Raw genomic sequence first — 21,163 nt, 5'->3', positions numbered from 1 at the left:
ATTTTTTCGTTGTTTTTAAAATCGGGGTTTAATTTTCGTTTTTTATTTAAAGATATTCAAGGGAAAAACCTCACATACCGAGATGACCTTTTCTCGACCGAATCTTAAGCATATGATTATATATATCTCGTTTAAATTGTAAGCAAGCCACGCATCATTAGAATGATGTAGAAGAAAATGCTATTCCTATAACTTATTATTAAATATACAAACCCTATACTATAATACGAAGATAATACTCATTTACATCAATCAGAGAATAAATAATTGATTTAGTTTTGTCTACGTACGTACATGACACCAAGTGAGCATGCATTGTTTTGTATTTTGTTTTGTTTTTGGTGATGATTTGGTTTTTGGCTGGGCTTCCTTTCACAGATGCTTAGCTTTTTACCACGCCACTCCCTCCCCACTCAACCTCCTCTGTTCCCTATCGGTGTCCAGGCCACTTACTCCTACAGGGTCTTTTCCTTTTCTTAATAACAACTTGTCTGATCTGTCCATGTCAGTCAATTACCCTTCAAGGTTAATTCACTCTCTGTGGTTTCTTCTTCTTTTGTCTTTTACAAGGCACTCTCTCTGGTGTGCCCCTTCCCTGAACGCGCGTAAAAAAAGAGGGCATCACTGCATCAGGGCAGGGCTTACTTCCGTGCTCCGGCTGGCTAGAGACTGCCGATTGTATGGGAGTCAAAAACACGTGAGAGAGTTAGCCAGTGGTCTGTACCCAAGCGATCCAGAGACGACAGCAGTGGCGCAGACCCACGAGCCATCAGATAGTCATAAATGATAATCTCTAGTCAAATTTGCTAACGACCGGCATCACTGTGGTAGGGAAAGTAAAAGAAGGGGCTTCGAATTTGATGGAGTGGGAATTTTGAGAAAGGGACACGTGGGTTTCTCTAAACCAGTTCTTCGAAGAGGTAGAAACATGGAATTGTGTTTCTAAGAGATATTAGACTTTCCACACGTGGCTGGAATTGTGGCCCGAGATGGCTTGGCGGTGTAGAGCGATGGGGTCCGGGGTTTCCTATTGGATAAGAAAGACAACTGTATGACATGTGTACAGGTCACCATGCTTCGTATTTCCACCCTTTTTTTGAAGCAGGTAGCAGATGCTGTTGACGTGGTGACAAAGACAGCATCAGGGTTTCCATCTAAATTCTGTTGAACAAATATAAGGCTGTTGGGTCACGATGTAATTATTGTTTAAAGTGTTTTTTTATTTTAATTTTTTTAAAAAAAAATTAGTTTTTATATGAGCACATTAAAATAATCTAAAAAAACTAAAATATATTAATTTAAAATAAAAATATTATAAAATTTTTCATAAAAATACTCTTAAAACATAAAAACAAACCCTTAGTAAATATACTTTAAGGAAATGATAATTAATTGATGTTAAGAAGTCTAAATTGTTGAAAACACCCAAGCAGCTGCCTAGTCCTTTCATTGGTATTACGAACATCAGACTTTTGCAGGAGGTGCTTAACTGAGGAGGAGTGTTTTATTCGTAAGGTTTTTGACTGTTTCTAGCTTTCTATACTTCAAAATAAGTTTGTTATTGTGATAATTATTAATTCTTAATATTTTTTATTTAAAAATAATAATTTTTTAAAATAAATTTTATTTTTTAAAATAGTATATAAAAACGATATAAAAATAATAAAAAAAAAATTAAAATAAAATAATTAATTTTTTAAAAAGATATTTTTAAAATGTAAAAAGAAATAGTGTCCAAAATTGTGACCATTTATATTGGTTATTTTAAAATATATATAAATTTGAAAAATGATTTTTTTTATTATGAATTATACTAACTGCGTAAAATTGTTTTTTTTTTTTTGAATGATTGGTTTCGAGGAGGAGGAAAAAAACTCCAAATTCTAGAGTGTTCCATCAGTTTGCTTTTGAATTTGCCCTTTGTAATCACTTCCAAATCATCAGACAAAAGTTAACATAAAGTTTTAAAGTAGTATTTATATGACCGTTGGAATGTGATGAGTAACTAGACAACTACCAATCTCTTAGCACATGCTCCAAATCATCTGGAATTAACTCGGTCCTCGATCCGGTACAAATAAAAGAACAAAATTCATTTATTTCTTAGTACTGTAAATAAATTGATCAATGAACCAGTATTTATTTCACTGCCTCTTGTTGAATTACTGTGGTTGTTGGTCGACATGGCTCTTGCACAGCTCACCGAGTACGTATAGCAAATTTTTTTTTTTTTTTTTTTTTTTGGAGAAATGTAAGCTTACTAAGATGTTAATGGCATTTTTCGAATTATTAAAATAAGACCAAAGTGATATTCTTTTCTTTTCTTTTCTTTTTCATTAGGTTATCACCATGGAATAAAATTTTGTTTCTTCTTGCCCTGAGTGGACCTTCTATGGGTCCCATGATCACAGGCAAACATATCTAATTGGTCGGTCAACCAGCAAAGCACACCCACCTATACACAAATCAAGCGCACGAGGGCCCACCGGGCAAGACCTAACCTCACAGTGTTCTGTCCACCGTCTTTGTTGGTTAATTATTGCTAGTAATCATTTAATTTAATTTAATTATGCTCGTGTTCCAGTAAGCTGAACCTAAAAGGAGAAAACAGAACCCAGTATCTCTCTGTGCATCGCTCGTCGTCTCTGGAGCTTGCAGGGTCGAGAGGATTAGGAGAGGAGATGGAATCTCATAAACGTGGCTTAATTAGTCATCAAATTATTTATTTTTATTAGAGTTTCCTCTTCCAAAATAGCCGTGCCGGATGTCATAACTCTTACGATTGTACCCGTGCCGGAGAGCATGGGGAAGAGTAAACAAGAGCCGGCCGCCCGATGAGATGATGTTTATGCTAATTTTTATTACAAATCAATCATTTTCGATTCTTCCGAAAGAAAAGCAAGTCAATATTCCAAAGCATGGCATCAGATGATATACTTGTCTGTAGTATGATTGTTCGAGACAGCTTGTAGCCAGACATTCCCATAATTAATTCAAAGACAAAAACCTTTAAGAAAATCCTGACATGTTTTCTTCTTCGCCTGGTTCAAGATTTGTAAAGAGTTTCATGACATGGTGCCTAGGTTATGCTATTTAATCAATGCATGAAATGGAGGGTTTGTGGATTAATTAAAAAATAAAGATGCCAAATACGTGATAAACAGTAATAATGATAATTAACAATACCAGCATCTAAAATCTTTTTTTTTTAAATAAACAGTAATAATGATAATTAACAATACCAGCATCTAAAATCTTTTTTTTTAAATAAACAGTAATAATGATAATTAACAATACCAGCATCTAAAATCTTTTTTTTTTAAAAAAAAAAGAAGTCGTGCATTGCTACAGTAACATTTTGCAATCTTCATCGCTTTCCTTTTCTTGTACATCATGAAAATAATAATGTTAATGTCGGTCGAATTTGACAATCAGCCGACCAACACAGCCTAAGTTCGACTCCCGAAAAATTGTTGCATGCCACGTGTTGAGTTCTTTCCATTTTTTTTTTTAGCTCTTAAATGATTGTTGTCACTACCGACTTGACACTGAGAGCCGAAATTGGGTCTTGAAAGAAGAGATGAATTTTGGCTTTAAATCTCAATAGGCTTCCATACTCCGTACATATCTTGTCGGTAAAATGCTTGGTCGGCCGCGTATGAGTTCATTTTCATTGCTACCCGAAGAAAACTCATAAATTTGGTTGAAATTGTTTGTTAAGGATTTGATTTTTTATATTTTTAAGTTATTTTAATATCTAATATCAAAAATAATTTTTAAAAATAAATAAAAATATTATTTTATATATTTTCAAGTAAAAATTATATGTAAAATTTGACTTGAAGACAGGAGTATTGGATTGTAATTAGAAGAATTGAAGGATTGTGATATTACTATATAAATGCTTGCACCCAACTCCTATACATGGGGAAAACAAAAAAAAGCAGGTAAGGATCTTCGATCCCAAATGATCCTAATTTTGTTTTCTAGTTCATGCCATCCATGGAAAGGTGAAGATCAAAGCAAAGAATATAGGGCAAGCCTTGCATGTTTTCATGCATGAATCGGAAAAAGATTCACAGGGATCACAGTCACATGACTCCCAAGCAGGAGTTGTCTATTATTACTTTGGTTTAAAATCTAATCCATTCACTATCAAGCTGATGTGTTGCGCGTTGTTTTCACTTGAATAAATTTGGGATTGATATGTTTTGTAGTGATAAAAATAAAATAATGTTTGATAATTAAACTATGTATTTTTAAAAAATCATGATGTTATTTAGAAAATAGTGGAGCCTATCGGAAACCGCTTTGCTTTTGGTTTAGGGTAGTGTTGTTTTTACTTCATGATTTGCTGTTACCACTCCATAATCTATTTTTATTTTTAAATAGATCAAGATACTCAAGTTATCTATTCCTTCAAGATATTATCCTCCAAAAAATATTCATTTTAAGAAAATTTAACAGGAGAAATAGCAAATTATTTCTCAATCACAAGGTATATGACGCTAAACGCACTCACAAACATAAAAGGAGGAAAATCCACTCGTCGATGTCATGCCCTAAATTCACTGCATCTCTGCAAAACCAATCAAGAGTTTCCGAGACTAAAAACCCGAGCATGGTAAACAAAAAGCTGCTGAATAAATAATTAAGGAGTCGTGAAAATCTGCAATAACTAAATAATCTGTAAAAAACTACGCCGCCATACAATCCAGTTGTAAGAAATTATTGATTAAGAGCTCGAACTTGCGGGATGCGACTACCTCCACCATACACATCATCTTCTCGAACCGACTTTTGGAGTTTTATTATATTTTTCTTCCATCGATGAGAAAGATGGTCAACATAAAGATTTCGGACAACAAAATAAAATTCCCAGATTCCACTCACCAGGACAGCCAGAAAATCAAGGAGTTATGATGGTATAAGGTTCATTCACGGGAACCAGAAAATAATGGAGTCGAGACAACACGACGTCCCAACATTGCCGTCTCGGGACCATCACGAGAATCGGAAAATAATAGAGCCGGGGAGTATGCAGTAATAGAGTTCAATAACCAAATTAGGATATTGTCTCTCGTTATAGATTATATATATATTTTTTTTAACACAAGAAATAATATCAAAGAAAAAAACTAGATGACAAAAAAAATCCAAGCACTTGGATCCAAAAAAAAATTATATCACGATAGCATACTAAAAAAAATTCAAGCACTTGGATTATTTTTATTTAACCGGATACACACTTGATCTAGGTTATAGACTCTACTAAATTTAATAATTTTTAATTTTTTTTTACCTAAATGTATGATAAAAAAAAAATTAAAAGATGAAATTAAAAAAAAATAATTTTAAAATGATATTTTTTAAAAAATATATATATTGACGACGATATATTGAATCAACTCTGATCAACTCAGGTTAATTTATTAAAACCACAACTAAAATTAATAACTAAATAGAAATTATTTTTTTTTTAAAAAAAATCCTACAAACATCAAAACAAAACATATAATGACTACTGATTCAAAACAAATCATATGCTTTATTAATGGCATTTTTTTTTTATAAAACAAGTATTGAGACAATAATATGTTGGACGAACACAAGTTTGACTTAACTACATCATAAACTTAATTTATTGGGGTTAATAATTTTATTTTGTTAAATTTATTTTTTATCTAAATATATAATAACCAAAATATATCTTTTTTAAAAATGAAATTGTAAAAAAAAAAGTTAAAGGACAAAAAAAAATCAAGCGCGTGGCCCAATATACTCAGGCGTTTAAAAAATAGCTCAATCCTAGGTGTTTGGGGCTTTTCTACTCTTTTTTTTTTGTTAGGGGCTGACAACCTTCCTTCTGCTCTTATTTTTCTAAAAAAAATAATACAACAAATTATGTGTCATTTGATAACGCATACAACGCATCATTTGTCTGTCTGAATTCTAGCCACCATCAAGGTGCTGAAAAATTGAGGCAGGTATCATTTTGCCCTAAAACCTTATTTTTACCTAAAAATACATTAACACCATCATAACAAACAAAAACCAATTCTTCAAGCTAAAAAACCCAAAAAAAAAAAATCAAAAAACACAATTAAATGAGTAAATTTTTTCTTTCTCGATCCCCATCCTTATTTAGGTAAAAATGAGATTTGAAACAACCATAATCAAATTTTTCTTATTGAAAAAATTTATTAACACCAAAATCGATATTTTTAGAGCCATGAATTAGTATCAATAGACAACTCTCTCTCTCCCCACCATAACTTTTTCTCTTTAAGTTAGGGATTGAAAATACAACAAAAATAAACTTTTAGATAAAAATTAAAATTAAAAAAAAAAACACCTAAGGAAAAAATAGGAAATTATAAGGACTACAAAGAACTTTTTCCAAGCATTTTAGATTGACTATTTTTTCCTTTCGTCCTTTTAAAAAAAAAAAACAAATTATTCATTAAGGTTACAATTGAAAAAAAAAAAAAAAAACTGAAGGAAAAAAAGGGCAGTGGAGCTACAACGAAAGACCGAGGCGTTTTAGTATATTTAATAATAATAATTAGCCAGGATTAACATCTCTTGAAAGTGACCATTCCCTACATAATTTCAAGAATACAATCTGCTAGACCTCTCTAGAATTTCTTCTCAGCAACGAAAGATCCGGCTACTTGACCACCGACACTCGGTGAATCTATGGACTGGAAACAGTATACCGTAATTCCTTCAGTTTCGAGATCAAACCGGGATCTCCTGCGATGCAATCCGGCCATATCCTCTGGAAAATTACATTCCTTCCACACCAAATACTTTGGAACAGGAATCTGAACTGGAGAACAAAAAAGCAAAGCCAAAAGGGTGGTTTTCAATCAAGGTCACTACAAGGCCCCGCCACCTCTAATCCACCCTCCAAGGTCCCTGTAAACCTGTCTATTTTGTAATTGGTCATGAAATTAAGATGCTGAATTGAAGGGCATAGAGGCAGGACAGGTCGTGACTCCTTTGTCAATAAATGAGAATCCTTGCCAGGACCACTTGGAAACTCAAGCTAGCCGTTATCAATTGTAGACCACCTTCTTCCTTACAGGCGGCTAAAACAAATAGACATGGCTTCCAATGTGGTCCCTGCCTCCAATGCAGAGATCGGTACATTCCCTTCCTTCCACAGAAATCTGGCTAAGGCTCGAGGGAGATAAAAATCCAAGGGTTTGATCACAAGTCAATCTACAGCTTTGCATGTTTTTGTTACCACTGAACAGTTTTATAACCCTAAGTCAATCACAGCCTACATCTCGAACAAAGAGCACCCAAATACATGGAAAATGAGAAGGTAGAAAATCCAATATAAAGTAATGGGAGCGATTTTCTTTTGAAGGTTTGTTTCAAGAATAATAGCATCTCAATTATTCTTCAACAAAACAAACCTGCTCATCTTTTTACGTCATATCAAATCGCAAAGGACCATGACAAAGAGATCCTGTAAACACCAAAAAGAAACAATGCTACAAAAAGTTGCACATTAAAGAAACAAATACCACATGAACAAAGTTAGGATCCAATAATGGACAGGATCTTTGCATCCACATACAGTTTGACAAGAATTGAACACCACAAGAATAAAGAAGATGTAAAGAAAGTTCTACATTTCTCTACTTCATGGATAACTATAAAACCCAACAAGATTTTGAATGAACAACAGCTGCACCAAGATCAGCGTTGTTTTCATGGTTATCTGCGAAAGGGAAATTAATAAGCTAAACATAACGTTTTTTTTTGGAAGACATGCAAGTGCAAATGCCATTAATTCAGCTGGTCATTTTCGTTCAATTTTAGCCACTACAGCACAGTGCATGAACATCACATGGAAAGCTCCTTTTCCCAGTCAATCATCCATAAAAACCTACCAGACATAATGAGTAGTAAATCCTGCAAAATACCAGGCTGACAACTCAGAGCTCTCATTGTGAAGCAGTCAAAAGAAATGCCTAGACCAAAATGCAACCACATATCCTGACAGCAATCAAAGGTACCACAATGACTTCGCAAGACTCGTATACAATCCTATCGGAATTAATTAATTCTAACTCTCAAATCTATCTTTCTTTAATTAGTAACCTTCGAATCCTTTCTCAAAATAGGTTAAAATCCACTTGATTTTTACTGTGCCAAGGAACAACATTTTTTTTTATCAAATGAAAAACCATGAAAGTGCGCTCTTAATCACAAACGGGCTTTTCTGTACAGGATATACATAAAACCCAAACCTGGAATTCTGACACGAACAATATACACCAGGTACAGCCAACAAGGTGGCATGAAGGTGACTGATGATGTTTGGTTACAAGAGAAATGCTAACCAGCTATGTGAGCATAAAGCATTTACAGAAACAAAAAAGGAAAAAAAAGAAAAGAAAAGGAAAGAGCTCTGAGAGTTAAGCAGAAAACCCAGATTCCATCGCTCGCAAGATGGCAGCAGTATCAAATCTAAAATTTCTGAAGCTCTTGCCAGGGCCCATGTCAGGAGGATGAGCATCAGATCCAGGCTTATTTAAATGGCTCTCCATTATCACTGTGCTGCTCCCTATAGAATTGTTCCTTGCTTTCCACACGCACATAGCTTGACAGAAATAAAAAAGAACTCATCAATGAAAAATAGGTTTGCTACTTCATTGATTTTTTTTAATTTTTTATAAAAGGAATTCTATTAACATCTTAAGAGCAGAGGATCACATAGAGACCATACTAAATGTGGCTTCAAAGCCTCATAAGATGGTGAATGCAAAGATTTATGAAAGTGTAATCATGGCCTCCCATTATCAAAGGCATAATTCTCTTCTCTAAATGTATCAGTATATCTTAACATTCTGGGATTGGAAAGAAAAAGGCCAAACCTTTGAGAGGCATATCGAGTCTAGTGGCTACCGGGAGCTGGTGTGACGAAATCCATGATTTCAAAGACCTGTGTATGGACATTATATCTATAAAAAATTGCAAAAAATATCCAGAGGCATGAGAAAACTGTACTGATGGTGTATCAAAGCACTCACGCTAAAAATGGAGCAACCATGTAAAGCTTGAGGCCAGTGATGCTGCGAGATATTACTTCGTAACTTGCTGGCTGAAGATCATCAAGCCGCTGCCATGCAATTTCCTGCAAGCAGACAACATAAATGACCACATCATTGCTAAATTCTAAAAGCAACCAAGATTTAATACTCATTCTATCAATTAGAAGATAGCACTATAATAAAAGGTTAAGCAGGCCGTTCCTTGTTAGTGAAACATGAAAACAGACAACAAATGCGGAGGCTAGGCCATAGAAGCCATGGATATTGTAGGCTAATAGGTGCAAAGACTAAAAGCATGACAGACAGTCCAACTAAGATCCTTCACTCAAAGTAAAACACCCATTTTACTGATGTCTGTCAGTATCTTACATCCTTCTTTGGTCAAATTGAGTTCAGAAAAACCTTAATTATTGACCTCATGCAATTCTTAATGTTTCTAAGTAAGAAGATATCAAGTCAATAAAATTAAAAGTAACTCTAAATGAAAATAAATAAGAAGCCACATACACTGATCTCCTTTTTTGTAAGGGGTGCAAAGGCAGTATCATCCTTCACACCAGCAATTATGTAGAGCCGCACCCTCTGCTGTCCAAACATCTCTTCAATGTAGTCATCTTTGTTAAGAAGATTTGAAACATCAAAACCAGTTTCCTCCAGCACCTATATTCCACAAGAGAAGGCAGGTTAATGACTAATGTGTGTTGGGTCAATCATTTGCATCCTCCTATCTTTAATCACTCTTATCAACTACAGTTCAAAAGTATGCAGCAGTCAATTAAAGCCCCTTTATATCATATTAGAACCTCCCCCCCCAACCACCTGAGGATCTACAAAAATGACTTGTACCAATGCCTATGCAACAAATGGATTAAAAATAACTTTCTACCGTACTAGACTCTTTTCCACTGTGGGCCAAAAAAGAAGTTTGAATAAGAGCAAGCCAGCATTCAGATTGGAAAAACCAAAAATTTTCATGATGTAGCCGCGAAAGAAAAATCTATATTTTAATTGACTATTGGATTTTTAGATTTCTTGTTGAACTAGTCTATGTAGGAATTCGTATACTGATGATTATTAATAATATTTGGGAATCTAAGAGGCTGTTAAAAAACAAAGTAATATTTCAATTTTCTAAAATATTGAAGTGGGAAGAAGGAAAATTGAAATTTTCTATTAAAATGTAATATTTCTCCATCCAAAGAACTGAAAAACTAATTTTACAGTTTTACAAATTTGTGCTAAATTTGGAAAGCATATTTTAGAGGTTCTCCATGGTTTCCCATCAAACACTTTTCATTGTTTTCCAAATAAATAAATAAAAAACTAACTAAAATGATGATTAATATGATATTTTTCTTTTATATACAAGCATTTTGTAGCAATGTATAACATTAATTTTTCTTTTTTATATTTTTATATTTCGTTAGTGTCATAATTTAATTTTTTTATTATAGATCCAATATAAATCCTGATATCTTCCCAAAATACCTACAACTCCTAACCTAGCCTGACATCATCTGCTCACAGAATGAAGTTTGACGATTTAAAATTCATAAAAGAGAAAATTTTTGTGCTAGAAGGAATTGAAGGTTGGGTCAATGCGTGCTAGATTTATGGTCAATGAAAGTAGAAAGGTGAAAAACCATTAGCAATTATGTGTTTTTCTTCTTTTAAATAAATCAAAACTGGAAAGAGAGTTTCCTTGGGACAGAATTTCAAGATCCCAAGCCCACTGTTGCATGCATTTATCAAGCTGTCTACCATTGAAACATGTATAGCCCACTGTGTTTAACTGAACCAGTAGCAGCATTCAGCATAAAAGTAACTATAACAACTAATAGCATCATTCATCATAAAAGTAACTATAACTACTAATGTCTGAAACTTGATAAATTGTCTCTCTCACTAATCACTGGTTCAGGAAAATAGATTATTACATTTACACCAAATTAAAATGCTTTCATAGATAAATATGCGAGTACCCAGACAAACCCACAAGGGAAAAAAACTTACTTCTTGGACAGCACAAGCATGGTCTTCCTCGTCTTTGTTCTTTTTCCCCCTAGGGAAACTCCAGCTCGTCCCTTTCCATCCCTTCACTAGCAAGCACTGTCAATTACATCAACCAAGTTCAGAAAGTTGATAAGAGGACTTCACATTTACTGAAGTATTGTGTAATGTAAATCATTTACTGAAGTATTGAATAACTCAGACAAAGTAAATAGTTTAAAACTATTCCTTAAATCACACAGAAAAGCTTTGGTTGAAGCCCAGGAATTACAGGTTAAAACAGGGAATCAGGTAAGCATGCTTTAAAAGCCAGCATCATGATTTACTAAGCTCACATAGCCATTGCCATGCACACAAAGCAATAGCTCTTAAAAAGAATAGACATCATCTCAGCTATGTCTACAATTCAAAGCACTTGAGGTATATGAGTTTTCAGAACTACCCTGTCATCCAAAGAGCATCTTCCCTCTTTCCTTTTACTTTTCAAGTGTCTACTTCCTTCTCAGGCAAAGGCCAGATCACGTATCTGTGGATGATAAATGCACCACTAGCACCCATTCACCAAACAATTTGCATCATTGACCTTATGAACCTAAACTAAAGTTTCTCCAGCTAAAAAGTATTTCACCCCACATCACTAATCCTCCAAGTTTCTGACTATTATGTCCTTAGATTAAATTCAGCATCATATCAACACTCTCATTTCCATTTCAATTAGTTCAAAATCCAAAATCTTGATGAAAAACCAAGTACATTGATTTCCTCTCATTCTGTTTAAATTACAACACAAAAGACTTTCTTTCCCTTTTTCTTTCGTAACTTAAAAATATTAACAATCAAGCACCGAATTGTGCAAATAAAATACAGGCAATAATCATAATTCATATCAAATGAACACAAAACATAATAGCAAATACCAAGACAACTACTTATCACCATGTTTCACTTATAAAAGAACTCACCCGTTCGAAAGTCTCATCCAAAATAATCGCACCGGTCACAGGAACTTTAACTTTGTAAGAAGTAAAATCCTTAAAAATATCATCAATATGAGCAACATACGGTCTTAAAACATCACAACTGTTAAACACTGCAACGTATTAAGGAAGAAAAAAACTTAAACTTGTATAATAAAATAGACAGCATTATCAAGAGATCAAAGAAAAAACACAAAAAAATAATAATTTAAAAGGATACTTAAAGAAGTGAATTCCTTCAAAGTGAAAGACTTTAAGGAGGGATTTTTCTCGACAGAGTTATCTTCATAGAACCAATGAGCGTACTCGACGAGAAATAGAATTCTCTCGAAGGATTGTTGGTCTTCTTTGGGCACATTTAAGACAAACCGACTGCAGAGATCGTCAAGAAGTTCTTGAGGAGGAAGGCCGCCGTTCTTTAACGCAGCGCTGCTAGATCGATTCAGACCGGACATCGATTTTCTCGAGCCCTAAACCCTAATTTTTAAAAAAGTTGAGTTGAGAAGGAGCTCTTTCAGTTGGTGTTTTTTAGAGATAGAGAGAGGGAAAGAGCTCCTATTTTATGGAATTTGGGATCAAGTGGGGAGTTTCTACAGTGAATATTATTGTATGCCTCTAGAAGAGAGGGTGTTGCTTCTGAGTATTTGGATTTTATAGTGGGCCGCAGGTGAACTTTTATGGGCCGTAATGAACGGGATAAGCAGGCCCATAGGTCCAACATTTGGAGCAATTATACGGGCAAGAAGGCAAATTTTACGTGTTTTAAATTGTCCCTTTCCTTTTTTTTTTTTTTTTTTGGTCTTAATTATCCTATATGTTGTGTTTTTTTTCCTTGTCACCTTTTGTTAGCTAGAGTGATAAGTCACTAACAGTGTCAGATATAGGGTTAAACGGACCTTTTATTATTTAAGAAGGAAAAGGAGCTTGCTATTATTTTTCCCAATAATAGTCATAATAATAACAATAATTTAATTTTTTTCTAAATTATTTACACAATTTAAAGTAGCTAAATATTTGCATTGTGTAGACAAATACTTGACTGATGTTTAAATTTACTATTTCATATGAGCATAATAGGAATAAATAAATTAGAGCAAATGTGAGAATACTGTTTTTATTTGAAGATAAATGTTCTTAAATTAGTCAACAGCCAATCTATAAATTTTGTTCAGGTACACATGTATGTACATGCCCAAATAAATATAAATATAATTATTAAACATAATTTAATAGATTAATTTAGAATCTATTTAAGCCGAGTTTTAAATTAAATAAAAAATATATTTATACTAAAATATAATTAATTAAATCATATTTAGTGATAGCTCAATCAAGTTAATATTAAAAAATAAAAAATATATATTATTTTAATAAAGAAAATTAATATAACTCACAAATTATCTAATAATTTAATGAATCCATGTACAAGTCATTTTGTGGGTCGGACACGACAACCGTGAGTAGAGGCACTGACCGGCCCCAGTCAAAAAAAGGCCCAGCCCATTCAGTCCCCTTTTTCCTCCAACAACCGCTTCAATCAGCTCCCAAACAAAGCCTGCAACAGAATAATAGAGAGAGAGAAAAAAATAAAAATAAAAAAAACAACCTAAAGTCAACCATTCTTTCCTCTTACCGAAAATTCAGCGAGCCCCGCAACAGTAAAAAACAGAAACGAAGCCCTTATTCACTCACAACAGCAGACGCAAACAAACCAAGCCAGGAGAAGTCGTCTCTTAAATTAAAAAAAAAAAATGCGAAAACGACCGGAAACTTCTCGCTCTTCGAACTCACAGCAACGACCGCCCAAACAACCACCATATGCGAATAGCACAACCAATCTGAGTTCATCAATGAAATCAATACGGTCAGGATCTGTATGGATAATCTTATCCGCAGTCATAATTTACTCGTGTTATTCCGTTCACTATTACCAGTTCGAAAATCTGCCTTCACCTTTAACCGCTGAACAAGCCGGTAAAAGAGGTTTCTCTGAAATCCAAGCCATCAAACACGTCAAAGCATTGACAGATTTCGGTCCTCATCCCGTCGGCTCTGAATCTCTCGACCTCGCTTTGCAGGTATACTTATTTACTTATTCATTTATTTTATTTTATTTTATTTTATCTTTTCTTTTTTTTGCAGTATGTTTTGGCGGAAGTGGAGAATATAAAGAAAAACGCGTACTATGAAGTGGATGTTGAGGTGGATTTTTTTCACGCGAAAACCGGAGCGAATCGTTTAACTAGTGGATTATTTAGGGGCAAAACTCTTGTTTATGCCGATCTTAAACATGTTGTTTTAAGAATTTTGCCCAAATTTACTCCAAATCAAGCTGCTGATAATACTATTCTTGTGTCTTCTCACATTGATACCGTTTTCTCCACGTATGATTTCTGTCCTGGCTGGCATTACTTTTTCTTATTGATCATTTAAAAAATCAGTTGGTTTTTACATTTTTATGATAACTGATTACATAATATCGGGTACGAGACCGGATAGGACTGGACTGGACTTGACAATTCTCATGGAACGGGACAGATAGTAACTTTTGGTTCGTTCTATGTTTGCAATGTCCTATCTAATCCTGTCTCGTACTGCTTGCTCGTCGAGCTGGTTGTTTAGTTACACGTGCTTTAAGTTTGTTTTGATGAATATGTTATTATTTATTGGGTTCTTGTAGTGACAAGATTGTTATTGATGTATCAGGGGAGGGGCTGGAGATTGCAGTTCATGTGTAGCTGTGATGTTGGAACTTGCTCGAGGGATTTCGCAGTGGGCGCATGGGTTTAAAAATGGTGTGATATTTTTGTTTAATACTGGGGAAGAGGAGGGTTTGAGCGGGGCTCATAGCTTTATCACTCAGGTTTGAAGCTTTATCGATGCGTTTGCTAATTTACCCTCCTTTGTTTTATCGACTTGTTGTAGCTTGAGTCTTTTACAGATTTTGAAAATGTTTGTGATGTTCTCGATGTTTTGTTTTTATTTTAATTTTTGCTAAAAGTGTGTCTTGCCTTTTGACGTGAGTACTTTTCTGGCTATTTCAAATTACAAATTTTTCAAGTGTGCCATGGTGCCTTACATATTCTGAATTGTGTTTTCTGATGCAGCATCCATGGAGTAAGACTATTCGTTTGGCTGTTGATTTGGAGGCTATGGGTGTAGGAGGAAAGTCTGGCATATTTCAGGTGTTGTTTTCTGTATAAATTTACTTATTATTGCATTATCATTCATTTAGTCAACACCTCCTTATTCTCAACTTTTCTTTCTTGCTTCTCAGCCTCTGAACCTTTTTCTTCCTTTTTTTTACCCCCCCCCTCCCTTATTTATTGTTCTTCTCCTAACAGGCCGGACCTCATCCATGGGCCATTGAAAACTTTGCGTCAGCAGCGAAATACCCATCTGGGAATATCATAGCACAGGTTTGTAGCTTTTATTATCAAAGTTGTTTTCCTATACATTACTTTTGGGTAGTTGATGTATTTGAGTGGATTTAGTTTTGCAGGATCTGTTTTCTTCTGGAGTCATCAAATCTGCGACAGATTTCCAAGTATACAAAGAGGTTGCTGGTCTTTCAGGGCTTGACTTTGCTTTCACGGATAATGGTGCAGTTTATCACACTAAGGTACTTTCTTGGTTTGTCCATTTTTTATTTATCTTCTTGGAAGGACGTGTCATGTTCACTTGCTTGACAGAACCCTTCTGCTTGTAATAATAAATGATGGAAGTTCACAGAAATACTGTCTTCAACAATTTAAGCTTAGCTGTATATGATGGGATCATATTTCTGTTGTGTTTATTTATCTTATTCGAAATCAACAAAGATAGAGGTTTGAGTCATGACATGATACTTATGACTATCTCACACTTTGGCTATGGTCATCCATGACCTGTGATATTTTGGGTGGCTCGATAAATGTTGAAGAAAAGAAACGATTCCACATAGTGATAGTATCTGTGATATTTGATGGCTGTGGCCTTGAGTTAGGTAGATGCATTGCTTATGTTTAGCTGCATGTTAGCATAGGTTTGCTGCAGTCAGAATATCACTTTAATTGGACCTCATTGACAGGCATCCAGATAAAAAAAAAAGGAAAAAAAAAGAGTAGCATTGCCATAACAATGTCACTTGGCATTGAACAAAATTATAGAATTTCTATGTAGTCATTTAAATTTTGAAAATTGCCCCATGCAGAATGACAAATTAGATCTCTTGAAGTCTGGATCTCTCCAGCATCTTGGAGAAAATATGCTTGCTTTTCTGCTTCGGATTGCTTCATCCCCTCATCTTCCAAAAAGCAAGGACATGGACAAAGAGCTAAAAACTGGTCATGACAGTGCTATATTTTTTGATATTTTGGTACGTTATAACTACTGGAATTCTTTAACACTTTTCTTGGCTTTGCTTTGAGATGGTTACTGAGCGCATTTGGCAACCTTAGTTTGAAGTCTGCCACTGTTTTATCTGACATTTGAGTAAATCTCAGGGGACATATATGATTGTGTACAGTCAACGTTTTGCAAGCATGCTTCATAACTCAGTGATACTGCAATCACTTCTAATATGGGCGGCGTCATTGTTTATGGGTGGTTCTTCAGCGACCATTTCATTGGGTTTGTCATGCTTGAGTGCTATCCTGATGTTGTTATTTTCAATAAGTTTCTCTGCTTTTGCGGCCTTCATTGTACCGCAAATATCTCCATCACCAGTGCCCTATGTTGCAAACCCATTGCTGGTGCTTGGGCTATTTGCTGCACCTGCACTCCTTGGGGCTTTGACGGGTCAACATTTGGGTTATCTTATTCTGAAGAAGTATTTATTGATTGTCTACTCCAAGAAAAAGCAGCTTTCATCTGTTGTCATAGCTGATTTGGTAAAGTTAGAGGCTGAAAGGTGGCTATATAAAGCTGGTTTTGTTCAGTGGCTTGTTCTTCTGATCATAGGAAACTATTATAAAATCGGATCATCGTACCTAGCAGTCTTTTGGCTTGTTCCACCAGCATTTGCATGTAAGTTTATGTTTGACATCTTTCCACCCTTCATAAGAAAGAAACACCCTTTTCTACCTTAGATAAGGAAAATATTTGTGTGTAAAGAACAAGTTACAGTCCAATGGAAGCATGTTTTACCATTAGCGTGATAACAAATTCTCATAAATTGCTGTTCTCATGGTGTTTTCTCCAAATTATTTGTGGCATTGGAACATTCAGATGGTTTGCTTGAAGCAACTCTGACACCAGCTCGGCTGCCTAAGCCACTCAAACTTGCAACCCTCTTGATGGGCTTGGCAGTACCAATTCTGATTTCTTCTGGAACTTTCATTCGCTTTGCTGGAACAATTATCGGAATGGCAGTTCGATTCGACAGGTAAAGTTATGTTTTAATCATGCTACTTTCTAGAAAGCTATTCAATTTGTCCTTTTCTTCTAAACTTATTATGGCCATATTGGTTGTGTAGCACACTAAATTTCAACATGGAACATACTGAATAGAGTCTTATTTAGCATCTAGAGCTCTTCATATATCTACATAATTACAAAGCTACTTTGATTTACCAGACATTTAGAAATTGATATTGCTTTTTAATTTTGTGCAGGAATCCTGGCGGCACACCAGAATGGCTGTGGAATATAGTAATTTCCACTTTCATTGCTGTTTGCATATGCCTGACTTTTATCTATGTACTTTCATATGTTCATCTTTCAGGTTTGGACTCTATGTGATTTCCTTATTTGGTTGCATCTGAAATTGATATTTGTGTTTAATGATACTTTTGTATTGGTTGCTGTTTGATGTTGAGATCTTATTGTGTAAATCAGTAATAGTTTCTGTTTGATTAACTGTTTCAAATGGCCAGTTTGTCTATGTAGATGCAATACAAGAGAAATTAATTATCATAGTGTGGCTTTATTGCTAAAATGACCGACTTGATAATGTTATTTATCGACCTGCATATGCATTCTTTATGAAATGTTAGCCGACTCATACCGTTAGTAATTAAGGCTTTAATGAGTATTTAATTACCAATTTCAGTGCAGTTACTGAAAATATATACAAGAGTTTTTTTAAAATATATATATATCACTGATAATCTATTTTCATTACTCCTCTTACTCATGCTGTTGGTGTGTAGGTGCAAAAAGGTCAATCATTCTTGCAACCAGCATCCTGTTTGGCCTCTCACTTATTTTAGTATTATCTGGTTTTATTCAACCTTTTACAGAAGACACTGCCAGAGCTGTAAATGTAAGTATCTATTTCTAAATTGACTATAGTTGTTTTTTGTTGGTCTGTATCCTTAAAAATTCCTTGAGAATGTGATTATTGGGTAGTGGACTATAATTAGCTAGTAACCCTAACATTTTCTCATCGGTTCCATATACTGTCTTAAGTAATCAAACAGAAACTACCATGAAATAGTGTGTCCCCATATTACATTGCCGCGCCAAATTTAGGAAAACATCAAATATGGACGAGCTTAGAAATGCTATGATGTTTGAATCACATGATACTAGACACTAACACCATATAAGCTATGTTGTTTGAAAAAATAGTCCAACTTATTGCTGTTCTTCAAACGGTACATAATACTGTAATACACTATCCATTAAGTAAAATATTTTAGGTCCATTCCATTATCAGTGGAGTCCTGGCTTTGCCACAACTTTTCATTCTTTCTCTTGGGTGCCCTTGGTTTTGCAATAAATCTTTAAAAAGCACAATCTCTTTGTTTTGTGATGTGCCCTGCTGTATCACTTAATTTCTGTAATATGTACGCTATGATGCACAGGTGGTGCATGTTGTCGATGCTTCAGGAAGATATGGTGAAAAGCAAGATCCTCTCTCTTATATATCTCTATTTTCAAACACCCCTGGAAAGCTTGAGAAGGAGGTTGAACAGATTAAAGAAGGATTCACATGTGGTAAAGACAAGGTTGTTGATTTTGTCGCCTTTTCAGTCAACTATGGTTGTTGGACCCATGATGATACTGAAAGTGGATGGAGCGAGTCAGATATTCCCACTCTGCATGTTGATAGTGATACCAAGGGAGAAGAAAGAATCACACAAGTTTCAATTGATACAAAATTCTCCACGCGCTGGTCTCTTGCAATCAATACCAAGGAGATAGAAGATTTCATTTTGAAAGGTATGTTGAGGTTTCTCTGGTGTGCATCCCCTCTTTTCCGTGTTTGAGTACCTTCATTGGAATGCATCCCTTTGAACATCTTCCTTGCTCCTCTCACCTACCTCCTGAAATTTTTATAACATGGGATACAGGAAACTCAGAAGAATTAATTCCTTATGGCAACAAGACTAGTGTCGATGGATGGCATCACATTCAGTTTTCAGGAGGGAACGATTCACCAAGGAAGTTTGAGCTAACTCTTTTCTGGTCAGTAAAATCTATGCCCTCTGCTGACAATGTGGATAGAACGATACAGGACCAGCGTCCCTTGTTGAAGTTAAGAACAGATGTTGACCGATTAACACCAAAAACAGAGAGAGTTCTTGCAAAACTCCCTACATGGTGCTCCCTGTTTGGTAAATCGACATCTCCCCTCTCCTTAGCTTTCTTGAGCAGTCTTCCTGTTAATTTCTAGGTAATTGAATTTCACTTCCGAGAACTGGGGACACGTTTATTTATTAAACTCTGTCAGATTTTTACCTGCTTCTTGAATCTTGTACTCATAAATTCTAGATTTTTTTATTTTTTTTTGCCTTTTAGAAAGAAGATTAAACAAAATGCTGTGTAATGTAAATAAATTACGTTGACGTTAGAAAGATTAAAAATGTTTTTCGTGATTTTTTTGCTCCTCAGCTATTTCGTGGAAATACTAGAAAGGTTGTGTAATGGAAACCATCAACCCATCATCAAAGACCTGTACCCGTAGTCTCAAGAGAGAGAAAAGAAGTGGAAAAAAAAAGTGATAGCATTCAAGATCTGCATCTTGACAGGGAAAAAGAAGAGAGAGCTTGTGTGTTTTCAATGAACGATTGATTTACGAGTAGATGAGAAAAAAGAAAAGCTCTGACATATTTACTTTAGAACCATCTAAAATGTGGGTACTTTTGGGTACTTTTCTGATCCAAACATGGTTTGGAAATCAGTTGTGGTTGGAAGCGTTTGTTTGTTTGAAAGTGTAGTTATAATTATTTTTTAAAATGTTTTTTATTTAAAAAAGTATATTTATAATGTTTTTTATTTTTAAAAAATTATTTTTAAGATTAGTACATTAAAATAATTTAAAAATATATTTATTTAAAATAAAAAAAATTAATTTTTTTAAAACTGCTTTTGAAATACATTATCCAACATGTTTTTCTAAACAACACTTAAATAGTTTCCATGCCTGAGAATCTCAACCACTTCAAGAATTATGGTAAGAAATAGTTGTCGAGAGACGGGTAAATGCTCAAAACTTAAGACTAATAAGTAATAGGAAGTTGAGGGTTTTTAAAAAGGATGTGTGGGATTTGTATATGAATTCAAGAATCAATTTAGGAGATTACTAATTAAGCGATAGCCAGGCCATTTAAATGGTTTATTTCGCTGGGTATTGTTTCACTTCTGATAATGAAAAATTAAATATTCTGTGGATGCATTTTGTATGGATGATTTGACTAAAGAATAATTCAATTGTTTTTAGTAAAAACCAGGCTGGCCTAGGAAAGAAAAAAAGGTTGTAGAAGTCCGTGTTTTTTTTTTCAATAGTAATTAGGTTATCGGGTTAAACTTTAATTTATAATTTATTGAATAAACACGAGTCAATTATTTTTTTTATAAAGATGATATTTGTTTAGAATTTTTTAATTAAATTCAATTAAAATGTTTTAATGAAATTTTATATTTAGAATTATTTTAGGTTTTAAGAATTGAATTACAAATCAAACTCAATTTCTAATAATTGTACAAAATAAATTAAATGTCAACTCCACTGATTTATAATTAAAAAAATTTAATATTAAAATTATTTTTTTCAAAATAATTATTTATCCATCTATTTTTTAAAAACATATTTAAAAGAAATAAAATGAAGATAAGAGTAATAAAAAAAATTCTATATTTTTCAAATACATCACAATTTATTTATTAATTGAATTTAAA

The 21,163-nt window shown here is 34.1% G+C and overlaps 2 protein-coding genes across 2 annotated transcripts; one reads left to right on the top strand and one right to left on the bottom strand.

The window, feature by feature from the left end:
- Window positions 1-8,219: 8,219 nt before the first annotated feature.
- LOC118052446 (mRNA-decapping enzyme subunit 2) lies at window positions 8,220-12,679 on the bottom strand. The gene is made up of 7 exons (XM_035063436.2): window positions 12,279-12,679; window positions 12,044-12,171; window positions 11,085-11,180; window positions 9,579-9,731; window positions 9,051-9,154; window positions 8,895-8,962; window positions 8,220-8,620 (listed from the first exon to the last, which is right to left on the bottom strand). The coding sequence occupies exons 1-7, from the start codon at window positions 12,511-12,513 to the stop codon at window positions 8,436-8,438; spliced, it is 969 nt and encodes a 322-aa protein (XP_034919327.1). The 5' UTR covers window positions 12,514-12,679; the 3' UTR covers window positions 8,220-8,435.
- Window positions 12,680-13,627: 948 nt separating this feature from the next.
- LOC118052463 (uncharacterized) lies at window positions 13,628-19,860 on the top strand. Its single transcript, XM_035063451.2, has 13 exons — window positions 13,628-14,136; window positions 14,201-14,442; window positions 14,765-14,921; window positions 15,166-15,243; window positions 15,403-15,477; window positions 15,561-15,680; window positions 16,251-16,415; window positions 16,543-17,065; window positions 17,267-17,423; window positions 17,653-17,762; window positions 18,190-18,302; window positions 18,847-19,204; window positions 19,336-19,860. Exons 1-13 carry the CDS (start codon window positions 13,810-13,812, stop codon window positions 19,656-19,658), a joined length of 2,748 nt encoding a protein of 915 aa, XP_034919342.1. The 5' UTR covers window positions 13,628-13,809; the 3' UTR covers window positions 19,659-19,860.
- The last annotated feature ends 1,303 nt before the right edge of the window (window positions 19,861-21,163 follow it).

The sequence above is a fragment of the Populus alba genome, chromosome 8 (assembly GCF_005239225.2).
Source record: "Populus alba chromosome 8, ASM523922v2, whole genome shotgun sequence".
Taxonomy (NCBI): domain Eukaryota; kingdom Viridiplantae; phylum Streptophyta; class Magnoliopsida; order Malpighiales; family Salicaceae; genus Populus; species Populus alba.
Note: the sequence above shows the minus strand (reverse complement) of the source record. Positions and strands in the feature narration are given on the sequence as shown.